Raw genomic sequence first — 12,839 nt, 5'->3', positions numbered from 1 at the left:
TTTTTTACACACATGTTGTATATATTTTTATCATGGAACGCATACCTCGGGTCCAGGGGGGCCTTCATCTCCTCTGTATCCAGGAGAACCAGCTCTGCCAGGCTCACCCTGTCGAACATCAGCATTGTTTTTGAGTAATGCCACAACAGATTTTGATGCAGGCTACAGCAAAGTTTCAGTGTCTCTCTAGAAATATTGAATAGCATAATTGTATACACCAGCTCGGTGGCCTTAGGGGTATGGCGCCCGCCCCGAGACTGGGAGGTTGTGGTTCAAGCCTCGGCCGAGTCATACCTAAGACTTAAACATTGGTACCCGTTGCCTCCCTGCTTGGCGTTCAGCATTATGGGTTGGAATTGGGGGATTTGGTCATCTAATGACTCCCAACACCTCAGTTGAGTTGAGCGAGGGGGCTGGGAATCCCCTCCTCTGAACCAATCTCCCAAAAAGAGTCAGAAATGACTCTAGCCACCTTCCACTAGGGGGATATGGCTGTGATATATATACTGTATATATATATGCATTGTCTAACTGAAAGCACTTTGACAGGACAGCGGAGTGAAAATAATATAATAATAATATAATATATATATATATATATATATATATATATATATATATATATATATATATATATATATATATATATATATATATATATATATATATATATATATATATATATATATATATATATATATATATATATATAAAATATAAAATATATATAAAACATATAAAAAATAATTCTATAGAGAACTTTCAGCTGCATGTTTGTGGAGTAAAGAAAAGAAAATAAAGTAAAGAAAATACCTCTACTGTTCATTCTCTTGGCTGAAGTAACAACAATGTTTAAAAAAATAGGCTTAACACGTCTGAACTACTGTTTTTCAAGAGTGATTCAAGGTACAGGAGTGTTAGCATAACTGATGGACGTGTTGTGCCATGACCATCAGAAGGAAATACCAAGTTTGCACGGAGTCATATTTAGTTATTGCATTTGGAGCAGTTTCAATAACAGCTGGTCTCAGCTGCCTTATGAGAGTTGTAAATAATTGCTGTTCTATTATACATTTTTTGGCAAAGAAAATCCACAGCAGTTGGCGGGCAGTGATTTATTTGGTCTGGATGGACTTGGCTCAAAGGACTAAATGTAAACCGATAAATGCAGTGGACGTGTGAATGGTATTATTGCTTTATTGTCTGGACCCTTTCAATTTTAAATGGTGGGAAACATCCAAGGTTTAGCAATAATACAATCTATTTTTTCCAAATAAAAGTGACTTGACTTGAGAAAACAAGCAAAAATTGTGATGTAATATTTGTCTTTCAACTGTTTTCATTTTAAAGTGCAAAGTAATGGATCTTTAAAACTTGCCGTCAATTGAACATGACAACAGAATCGCTCAGGAAACCAAGGCTCAGCTTGTGAACGTCATGTAATAGGTAAGCTATAATTTTAATTCAAACAGCAGGAGGAAAAATGGACACCCTTCAAAATGGATACAAATGCAGATTTTTTTCTGCTTAGTTCATAATTTTACTACTGATTATCAGGCTACATAAAACGGTGTTTCTCAACTAGTGTAATCTGGACTAGTGCGCCACATGAAATAGTCTGTGAGTAATTTTCCAATATTTCCTTATTTGAATACAAAATGAGTTCAAATCATTTTGATAAAACTAAGATTCCCCAGTGGATTATTTTTGCAAAATGTAAAAATATCTTTTTCTCAATTAACTACCAATGGTCACCACAGGTATTCTACTTATTCTAAGTATGATAACTTTATATTATAACCTCTATTGACAATTCAAACATTATTAAAGATGAACTGGAAGCAAGATGAATTATGCTCATTATCATTTTTACATGTTGTGCGGGTGGTTTAACTCAAGGTGTAGTCAATGAAAAAAAGTGTGCCTTGGCCCACACTGAGAACCCCCGATCTGGGGAAGCTTAGCAAGGTCCAGTCTGGTTAGTACTCGGATAGAAGACTCCCTGGGAATACCAGGTGCTGTAAATCAGTCATTTGCCGCACGCTCTGCTGCGACAGCACTGTCTGTACCCCTCCTGGTACAGTCAGTGAAAATCAATTTCGCTAAGGGGACCAAATTATAATAATGAATTCGGAAAATGTAATTATAAAGCATATCCATCTACAATAACGAAAATATACCCAATATACTGTAATTATATATATTTTTCTATTGTTAATATTATTAGATATTTTACCTTTTTTATTTTTATACATAATTATTTCATAGAAAGATGGAGATAAACAAACAGAAATGTTACTTTTAAAAGTATTTTTATACTGTATTGTATTATTTCATGTCAGTTGTTACTGTCCTTTGCCAAAATTACAACATATTTCCAAAGCCCGCCGGCAGTGATGTTTTTCTTTTACTTAACATGGTAGTTCTGTACTCTCTACTTTAGTTTTGACTAAGGAAAAAAATTGAAGTACAAAGGATCCATTGAAGGGCGCTGACATCACAGAGGCTACCGCAAGTAATACGTTTTATGCATCATTTTTGATGCACTGCCTGGAGCCTTATTAAGAACCGTACTGAGGCTTTGGCTGCATGAGCTGGAGAGAAGAACTGAGTCAAGTAGGAAAAAATGATGTTCCCGGGAGGGGTTGTACACTCAAGCAGGGAGAGGAAGCAAACGCATGAGTGGGCAGCACTGAAGAGTTGCAGCCAGGTTCAACACTCCGAATATGTCCCATCCCATTGCGCTCCCCGCTAGTGTTAAGGATGTCTGCACATGCGCACTATGTTCGGCCCGAAACAGAAAAAAAAAGTTGTTGAAGTGAAAAGTGGCTGTTTTATGGCATTGTTGGATGGAACAACAATCTGGGAAAAGTGTGCCACTGGATTTCCTTCGTGTGTGTGATCGTATTTGATTGTGTGCAATCGCAATTGAGTGTGTGTAGGTCTTACAGGGTCTCCGTTGGGGCCAGTTGAACCTTCTCTTCCCTGCTCTCCACGGGGTCCTGGTTCACCCTGGAAAAGAGATGAATTGATGTAAAATACCACTTACAGAGGCCGTCACAATAAGCTCAAAAGCAGTTGCCCCCGCAACCCCCCACAAAAAAACATGAGACTACAACAGTTGGCTCAGAAGGCTTATTGCCTGGAATAAAACGTAAACAAGGTAAAGTGGTACCAACACAACTGATCTCGAGCGGCTGCAGATCAAAACAAAAAAAGCATAGCGACCAGATTACCCGTCTGAGACAGTTGACTTCCTGATACGCTAAAGCCCCAAATGGGATTTAGGAAACTCTGACATCTGTTTTTCTTTTGGTTTTTACATACACAAAATGCAGCTGCGCATCCTGGACAATGAATATGTTGTCCGTTCGACATGCACATTGTAAAGAGTGTAGAGGACTCATGAAAAGTTTGCATGTCCTCTTCTTATCTCAGGAGTGTCATCCTCATCATCATGACTTACCGCCTCTCCTCTTGGTCCTCTGTTGCCACGGGAACCTTGCTCGCCCTTCTCTCCAACTGCTCCCTACATGAAATGATCGACCATGAAGACTATTTCCGCAATCCATACAGATAAGATCAGAATCATCGTAACTTACGATCTGGCCACGAGGTCCATCTGGTCCTGGTGCACCCTGAAACACAAAAACTATTATATTAGCGTGCCTCTTTTGGGAACAATGTTGAATTTAAGTTACATTTGTCTTATGTTCTTATTTTTAGTCTTGTTGCAAAATTCACAGTATCACAATATTAAAAGAAAAAAAGATGAAGGGTTGAAGTCAGAGTTTATGAGATCTGTCCTGAAAATAAGTTGGGATACTTCTTACAATTGTACCAACGAGAGATATCTCTTGACTTTAAATCCCTTTTCAAGAAACTAGATTCATTAAAATGATTATATCTAGGTTTTGATGCAATGGTGATGCTTTTTTATCATGGAAAAATAGGTCTTTTGGTGCTAATGATTCCCAACTGGAAGTAAGACACTCGGTTTATGAAAGCCATGCCTCTGCCAGACAAAACAATTGATTCCCAAACTTGCGGTGCATTCAAAGATCAGACACAATCAGGATATTCAAATATTAAATGTAAAAGCTGTGGTGTCTGAAGGATGTTTTTTTTTTCAGTTATTTTTTTCCATGTTCCAGATGTTCGACGTCAAAGTACAAGTTGTAATTTTTCAAATGAGCCTCAAATAACAAATGCTGATAAAATCGCCTTACTACTAGCATGGCTGAGAAAACAATCTCACAGTAAAAGGTTTCCAGAATTCTACGTTCAAAAGTATTCACAAAGTTGCAGTGAAAGTTCTGCTGCAATTCTCACAGAATGATTGATTGTGTTGATAGTGAGGAATTATCGTTTGACAATGACCAAATGTCTAAAATGTTGATTCATATGAATAGGTTTCCCTTCAGCTCTTTGCGTCTTTCATCATTTTACCTGCCATGTGTAAGTCAATTCAGAAACGATCACAATGGGTTCACAAACAATATACATTTCACATTTTCTAAGGTTCTGTGAAGTTTGTATGAACTTACGTCATCGCCACGCTCGCCTTTGTCGCCGTTAGCTCCACGGGGTCCACGATCGCCCTGTCACAATGTATGATAATTTAAGAACTTTACATCTTTTGGGGCAGAGGAAGGTCTCCCTTATCTGTTGGTTTACCTGAGGCCCTAAAGGCCCATAGTTTCCTGGTCTTCCTGGTTCACCATCTCTTCCACTATCTCCCTGGAATTTGCAACAGCTGATTTAATACACCGTGCTAATAATGCAACTTTTAATATAACAGTTTACCTTTTCTCCTTTCGGCCCATAAGGACCAGGGTCTCCCTTGGGCCCAGGCTCCCCTTGAAAACCCTGAGGCACAAAACATCTACAGTTGAAACCACAATTCTCAATTGTTGCAAGTACTTGTGTATCTTTGTATGAAGCCTAGTTTTATGGCTTCGTTTAAACAAACTGACATCAAGAATGTAAACCGAGCAGTGATTAAAGAGCAGAGGGCCTTCCAAGTTCTGGTGCTGCTCACGGAGTAACTTTGCAGAGCATGCAATTGTTACTACTGGCTAATTTGTAAACAAAGCCAGAGGCAGATAAAAGTGATCAGCATATGTGGCTCTGTAAAACTAACAAGGATGATTGAGATCAATGAAGAAGAAATAAATACTTCCTGCCAATGAAGGTTTTGCCTGTCATACACCTTGAGTAAGTCCGCCAGATTACGTCAACATCCCATAAGCTAGTTTTCTTAAAAAACGGTTGGTAATGCCAGCAAAAGATGAGAGGCCCCAGATATGATAAACATGAAGGAAATAGAATCAAATTAAAAACTTTACAACTGTGAGCCTCTTTAAGCTGGACTGTGTTCTATTGTGTACTAGTAAACTGAAAAAACTTGTCTCGATGCGAATGATCGACAAATTGAGAGGGACAGAGAGTTGCGTAAACATATGGCCCGTAAGCAAGATCCAGTTCATTTGATAAATCAATCCAGCCCGCCATTAATTTCTGAGTGTGTCAAGGTTATTAGTTTTAAATAAATGGAAACCAATTGCTCGCTCGGCTGCTAAAGGGCAGTGTTTACATTGCATTGCGTGGTGAGTTGGTTCAGGTGCAAAACTGCATTCACTCCACTGTTAAAATAAACTAGTTTAACACATCGAATGCCAAACATGAAAATCTTTTTTCCCAATTGTATGTGTAAATGTGTCGTGATTATAAAAGATGTTATCTATGATTATCATATGCAGGGCATGTTACTAATGTAGACTAGGTGATGAATCATAATCCTGAAAAATAAAGCTTAACATTTTGAGTTGACATGCTATTACTGATCTGGCCCGCCTGAGAACAAAAAGGAGGAATATCTATGTAGCTCTAGATTTACATAGATATTCACAATTACAAAAACATTTTGTATAAAACTAGTGCATTGGTACAGCTTGGCAGTGCCACAGTTCTTGCTTTTTTTAGCTGGAAACTATTTTTTCCTCCCAAATTTTAAACAATGCAAAATAAGTGGGCCAAAGACTGCACATTTTTGTGGCCTGGTGTAAACATATTTGACAAGTTGGATTATTGTGTAATGAAACACATATCATAGCATGGGTTAAGGATTTTTTTTACCTGATAGTTAAAGTTAAAATATTAAATACAAAATTTGATAATTAAAAGTAAATACATAGAGTCCATTTCATAGCATATTCTGTAACTTCTTTCAGTATAACTACTATTATTATTATACTGTTACTTTACTATTATGAAATTATATATTAACACTAGTGTTATTATAGATGTATTTTTCTGAAATGAATGAATAAATACTTTTAATTAAGTAAATAAAAAGACAAATAGATAAATTGTGTGTCTGTGTTGCATGCAGAAACAAGCATGACCTTTTCTCAAATTAACATGCATGATAATATACATATATATATAAGTATTGTCATGTCAAAGAATCACTCAAGGGCAACTAAAGGCAAACAGGTTAAGTGACATTATGACTAGTAAACTCAAGTAGGCTCACATCTGAGCCAGGTGATCCTTTACAGCCGGGAAGACCAGGGAAACCAGCTTCACCCTAATGGGAAAAAAACAAAGGACATGAATAAATATAAATATACATTTGTTTTTTTTCTATCAATGATCCAACCTGGGGCTACGAGTCTTAATAGTAAGACTCAAAAAACATGTAAAATTGTCTTTTTATCAAGTATTTTCAAGAAGTAGTTTATTATTGTTATTAATGTTAAATTAAATTTCCACAGGTTGGAACTGTTAGTAACGCACCTTGCGTCCATCAACGCCATCATTTCCTCTAAAACCTTTATCTCCCTGTAGAAAAAGCACAGAAGCAGAAAAGAAAGTCAAGCCAACGTTAAAGCCTCAAACACAATAATGTTCAAAAGGAATGAACATAAACAAATGTTTCGACAAATTACAATAAAGCCCACCTTGTAGCCTTTGTGTCCTCTTTCTCCCTGCAAGGTAACATTTAACAGTCGTCAGTTGCTTCGGGCGTAACAGTTTTCTAATCGCAGCACAAATACCAATAATATTTATTTTGTATTTGGTGATTTGATGAATACCTTCTCGCCTCGTCCACCTCGGTCACCCTGTAATAAGAAAAGTACTTGTTGTTAAGCATTGAAATGTGTGTTTTTTGCTTTCAAATAACTATAAATTAATTATATAGTTGTCGTTTATAATCTTAATTTGAAAAAATAATAATAATAACAAAAAACAGGGTTAGTGTTATGGCAGAATAAAATGTTTTACCTTCATCCCGCTGTATCCAACAGGACCAGGATCTCCAACACTGCCCTGTAACAAAGCGACACAATAGTTTTTGAGGATTAACATTAATGTTAAAATATGCTGGTAGACAGGGATGGGAGGGTTACTTTTAAAACAATATCCAATACAGTTACTAATTACCTGTTGAAAAATGTAATCGGTATCGTAATCCGAATACCATAATATTGCAGTAATGTAACTCAATTACTTTCAATTTCTTTTGGATTACTCCTATACCGAATATGCTAAATTACAAATTAAACTGAATATCAATAATATTACTAAATCTTGTCTAAAATAAATGATCAATGTAACCTTGAAAAAGAAGAGGGCATATGCTCCCAGGCATTAAATTGCTTTCATCATTTCATTTCATTAGTTCATACTTGTTTTTTAATGCGTGTCGTTAGTTGCACTTTAATTACATTTCAGCTTACTGTAAGTTTTGCGACGTTTTTGGTGGTGTTTTGTAGTCAGGCACCTTGAGAAGCACCGTGGAGGGGTTCCTGAATCGGCTGCGTATGTGTGGAATGGATGAGATGGCAGAGAGAGAGTGTCGCGACCAAACATGGCGAATGTAAACAAAACTAGTGCGAATGAGGAAAAGTATCAAAAGAGTACCACTGTACACTGGACTTCAATACTGTCCCCTGCAGTGTACAACATGAAAATACTTTTGAACAAATTTTGAATCCTGCAAAGTAATCCTTATTTTTACAGCAGTAGCTCAGGAGGTAGAGCGCTCGTCTTGGGATCAAGGGATCCCAAATCGAATCCCGGCTTGTCCGTGTTACATGTCGAAGTGTCCTTGGGTAAGACACTGAACCCCTAATACCCCCAATAAGCAGGTTAGCGTCTTACATGGCTGCAATACAAGGCCGCTATTGGGAAATGTGAAGCACACTGTAAAGCGCTTTGGGAAGTCATTGACTTGAAAAGCGCTATATAAATGCAGATCATTTCATTTCATTACATTACAAAACATAGCTGAGATTTGATTCCTTTTTTCTGTTACTGTAACGGAATACAATTACATTTTTTTCATCCAGATTATGCAATGGCGTTACATGTATAACGTTACTCCCAAAGCCTGTTGGTAGAATGTAGGAGTGACGGTCAAAAGTCACCTACCATTGCACCGATATCTCCTTTCTCTCCTGGCATTCCTGGTCTACCGGTTTCTCCCTGAGGAAAGGGAAAAAAGAACCGTGAAGGTCTTAAATTTAAGATATGTTAAGTGCTGGTTTGTAAATCAGTTTATTTTGCGAGAATAAATAAACATTGAACATAATTTTGTGAGTCATACCATGCTGCCAGCATCCCCATCAGGTCCTTTTGGGCCTCCGGGAGCCTGTTGGAATGCAAAATGACAAGTAAACACAGTGTTCAATCAAAACAAAACAAAACAAAACAAAACAAAAAAATGACCAATGACTTGATAAAAAAGAGTTACATTGAGGACTTACATTGCAGTCGAACGAACAGCACTGGGAAAAAGGAAGAATCAAATTTTGAGGAATTTAAAATGACAAAGTAACATATACTGTATTGTAGTTGACGATAAGACATACCACATCCTTGGTTTCATTTGTCTAAAAAGAGGAAAACAAAATGAAAAAGAGATACAACAACAAAATTTGGTGAAATAAGAAAAGACAAGGGATGCACGGTAATTTTCAGGACGATAGTTACTGTACATAATGTTATTGGTCAGACAGCCAAACAAAACAAATAATAGACCCGATAATTGGTTACTCTGGACTACGCTGTAATATTCAATCAGCTGACATTTCTTGTTAAAAACTTATAAACATTTATGTTCTTCATTTAAATATATTTTAATCAGTTAGAAAAGGGCAGCACAGAAGCGCAGTGGTTAGCACGTGTGCGGCACAGTTCTGAGGTCATGAGATCGAACTTTCCTGTGTGAAGTTTGCATGTTCTTCCTGTGCCTGCGTGTGTTTCGTTCAGGTACTCCGGTTTCCTCCAACATTCCCAAAACATGCTTGTCAGGTTAATTGGCCGGTCCAAATTGTCCCTAGGTGTGAATGAGCGAGCGAATTGTCTGTCCCTGTGTGCCCTGCGATTGGCTGGCAACCAGTTCAGGGTGTCCCCTGCCCACTGCCCAAAAATAGCTGGGATGGGCTCCAGCACCCCCGCGACCCTACTGAGGATAAGCGGTGCAGATAATGAATTAGTTAGAAAAGGAGTAGCACAACCTAGTTGTGTGTCCTCTCGCTTCATAATGTGCGAAAAACACTGGAGAGTCTCATGGCTCAGGGTATAAATGGGCTGTTGTGATTGTATGAGCTTCTAAACTTTAACAAGTATAGGGAATTTTGCATTGTTTACAGAATGTTTTTTGTCACACATCTCGAACGCATTTCATTTAGATTGACGGTTTGGCTGCATTTGTTGATTCGGGTTGGCAGTTCGAGCGCAATTCGCAAACGATTGTCTTATTCTCAACACAAGATATTGATTTATTGTACAAGACAGTCACAAAGTGTCAATATATAAATGTTTTCCGCTCCTTTAAGTTCTTTTTGCCATTAATTTGTTTCCCATGTGTAGCTATGAGAAACTTCCATGTTTGTTCGACGTAGTTTCCTTCTGCGCATCAGCATTAAGTTCTTTTTTTCCCATTTTATAAGAATTACTGACATGTTTTACTTAGCAAAGGCGTGTGTGCCATTCAGTATTGGAGCACTTGTTTGGAACACTGACCCATTTTCAAATAATGATGTTTGGGTCAAAAATGGACTAACCCAATACTTGGGCTAAGTTGGTCCAATGTCCTGAGTTTGTTTTGCAGAAACAACCCCCAGAGAAATTGTGTAAATTTAGTTTCTGTTTAAAACCCCCAAGATTTTATACGAAACACTCTGGGTCATTTGGTTTAGAACGATCCAAACAATTGGGTTGTTTTCTTAAAAGGACCTAGAGAAATGGGTCAAATAGATTCAAGTAATGGGTTGGTCCAATGTTTGTCCCAAGGGTTTTTAGGATGGATTTATTAGCACTTTCTGCAATATTAACATATCAATATTTTGGTGCTCATGACAATATCTTGGTATTACAGTCATTATAGTTATTATAGACAAACAAAGTAAGTATTGACTTAGTAAGTGATTGTTAAAGTCAAACTCAATTGTCTCATATACTAATTTTGGAGACATGTTTACTGGAAGTGTATAATGTAATGTAAGCTAATAATAAAGGCACATATAACAATAATTTGATCCCCCCCTCCCTAAATATAGCATGCAATTACAGGAAATCCCTAATCAGTTTTTCAGTCTCTAGAAACGGGATTTTATTGGTCATGGTATTGGCAGTTAAAAAAAAGGTTACTGTGCATCCCTGGACAGGGCATAAGAAAAGACGGTCCATACGATCATATCTATGATGGTTCTGATGGTTCCCATCTTGGTGGCTCTGGAGTCATCCGCAGCCGTGAAGTTTTGCCTGTAGTTCTGGTCAGTGGCGATGATAGATAGTCTTGTATCCTAAACAAAAAAAGAACATGGAAAATGTTGAAAACCTAAGCAATTCTGAATGATTTTGGTTATCAGGGTGACAGGTAAATGAGGCCTAATTGGACATTTTGGATTCATACATTTAATTCCTTGTTTTCTCCATTTAATGTTGTTGTCATGTCCAGCATGGTCGCCGTGGCGACCGGATGGCCCGCCCCCTTGGCACCGGTTGTAGCAGATTTTCTCATTTGCGTGTGTGCTTCTTAAGGGCGGGTTTTGGGGTTTGCCGGTTGCGGGTTCATTGCATTACTTTGCATTATTCTGTTCTGTTTGACTTGAGGAAACCTGTACTTGCCCGTTCTGAGTAAAAGCCTGTTTTGTGAGTATTCCTAGTCTGAGTCCCTGTTTGCCTGTAAGACTGTTTTTGTTTTTGTCCCTGAGTGTTGGACAACTTTTATTACTTAATAAAAGTAACTGATCGTTAACGCGAATGAGTTCACCCTTCCTGCCTCCTGCCTCCGATCTGGTCCGGTCTCGTGACAAATGTTTTGCAAGAAAAACTCATACTTGAAAATCATTCTTCCTTTACGCTCGATTACTGTATATCTGTGTCGTTGGTCATCCAAGACCACATCAAAAGATGAACCGGTAATATTTTCTCAACCGAAACTCCCTGACATTATTTCAATTTTATCTAAGATATAATACCGCCTGACATGTGCATACAAAAGTTGCACCGATTTTGCTTGTGGATTGAACACCTTAGACCAGTGGTCTCCAACCTTTTTGAGTGTCCACAGCTACTTTATGTTACTAATTTGCAAAAATGGCTGACAGTTTGATACGCATTTCTAAAATAGCAATTTATTTTAGAAATAATCAACCTCTTATCGGGTATTTTGTTGGGATTAAGGTTAAATGAACTCAGTCAAGCGCTAAAAAAATCATTGTAACAGAAAATTACAATGACCCAGCACTAGTGAGCTAAATTCAGAACCGGTCTGTGGGCTATTCAACTCTCCTTAGGGGGCTTGCCAACATGGTGCTCCTGCTTTAGAGCTTTAGAATAAATTATATCAGATAATAAGGAGCTGTTTGATGCCCCACAAGTTTTTTTCTGGGGTCAGTGCAGAAGAAAAGACATAAGAACTCCAAAAATACGTTTTACATTAAAATCTGATGATGCTTTGCGAGAATCGATACTACACAAGTGGCTGGAAAAACATCAAAACACTGAAAATGAATGCCTTGTAAAATGCTATAATTACTGAAGGAGGCTGTCCATTATTACAACTATATCAGCCATCCATATTCCACAGTACATGTTTCATTTACCATGAAAAGGTTTAGGCAGGAGGAAGATGACACATTTGATGGTATCCAGAGAACAACAGGCCAAATTTACACAAAATATTACAAGAATATATTCTATGTGTGGACTTTACCTGGATTTAAGTTAAATTAATGAAAGTAGAGAGACTTAGCATACTCCTAACAAGATCAGTGACGTCATTATCATGATCACAGCAAGCTAGGTTCGTAAGTAAAACGATTTTCCATTGTTGAACTTTATGGGTGAAAGGTTCTTTGCACTCTTATTTTAACATGTCTGCTTGTCTAAATTATTATTGCAATTCTGTTTGCTCAGGTAAATCGCCATATTATTGGAAATAACTCTTAAAGGAACAGTGTCTATTATTTAGCACCTCCTATTGGTATATTGAAAAATGAAAAACCATACATGAAAAAAAGAGAATATTGACTTAAAAAGGAAAAAGAAAAATACATTAACTATCATATACATGCATTTTTTGAGAATTTAGCGTAACATGTTTCTCCCTCAGAGGGAGCTGAAATAATTCTCCTCTATCTTGCTGCTACGGTTAACCAAAAACTAAATCCTGTGTCATTATTGCCGATTGGAATCACCTGCACCCGCTCATTCGGGGCCAGCCGCTGCGGGCTATCTGATTTGCTCCCTGTCCCTTTTTAAGCCCAGTCCTGTAACTCTCCTTTTGTCAGTCCGTCTGCAAACCTCTGTGTATACAAGAC

General features: G+C 37.6%; 1 protein-coding gene across 1 annotated transcript in view; it reads right to left on the bottom strand.

Moving 5' to 3' along the window:
• col6a1 (collagen, type VI, alpha 1) overlaps window positions 1–12,839 on the bottom strand; it is a 33,959-nt gene that overhangs the window by 16,574 nt on the left and 4,546 nt on the right. The window contains exons 5-21 of the mRNA XM_088334232.1: window positions 10,704–10,817; window positions 8,880–8,900; window positions 8,775–8,795; window positions 8,615–8,659; window positions 8,440–8,493; window positions 7,291–7,335; window positions 7,101–7,127; window positions 6,966–6,992; window positions 6,802–6,846; window positions 6,539–6,592; window positions 4,807–4,869; window positions 4,678–4,740; window positions 4,548–4,601; window positions 3,603–3,638; window positions 3,467–3,529; window positions 2,950–3,012; window positions 46–108 (exon numbers count right to left, since the gene is read on the bottom strand). Coding sequence (XP_088190358.1) covers window positions 46–108; window positions 2,950–3,012; window positions 3,467–3,529; window positions 3,603–3,638; window positions 4,548–4,601; window positions 4,678–4,740; window positions 4,807–4,869; window positions 6,539–6,592; window positions 6,802–6,846; window positions 6,966–6,992; window positions 7,101–7,127; window positions 7,291–7,335; window positions 8,440–8,493; window positions 8,615–8,659; window positions 8,775–8,795; window positions 8,880–8,900; window positions 10,704–10,817 — 858 coding nt within the window. The remainder of the gene's footprint in view (window positions 1–45; window positions 109–2,949; window positions 3,013–3,466; window positions 3,530–3,602; window positions 3,639–4,547; window positions 4,602–4,677; window positions 4,741–4,806; window positions 4,870–6,538; window positions 6,593–6,801; window positions 6,847–6,965; window positions 6,993–7,100; window positions 7,128–7,290; window positions 7,336–8,439; window positions 8,494–8,614; window positions 8,660–8,774; window positions 8,796–8,879; window positions 8,901–10,703; window positions 10,818–12,839) is intronic.

This window comes from Urocampus carinirostris, chromosome 1 (assembly GCF_059441175.1).
Source record: "Urocampus carinirostris isolate Australia breed hairy pipefish chromosome 1, RoL_Ucar_1.0, whole genome shotgun sequence".
NCBI classification, from domain to species: domain Eukaryota; kingdom Metazoa; phylum Chordata; class Actinopteri; order Syngnathiformes; family Syngnathidae; genus Urocampus; species Urocampus carinirostris.
This window is presented reverse-complemented; position numbering and strand designations above follow the sequence as displayed.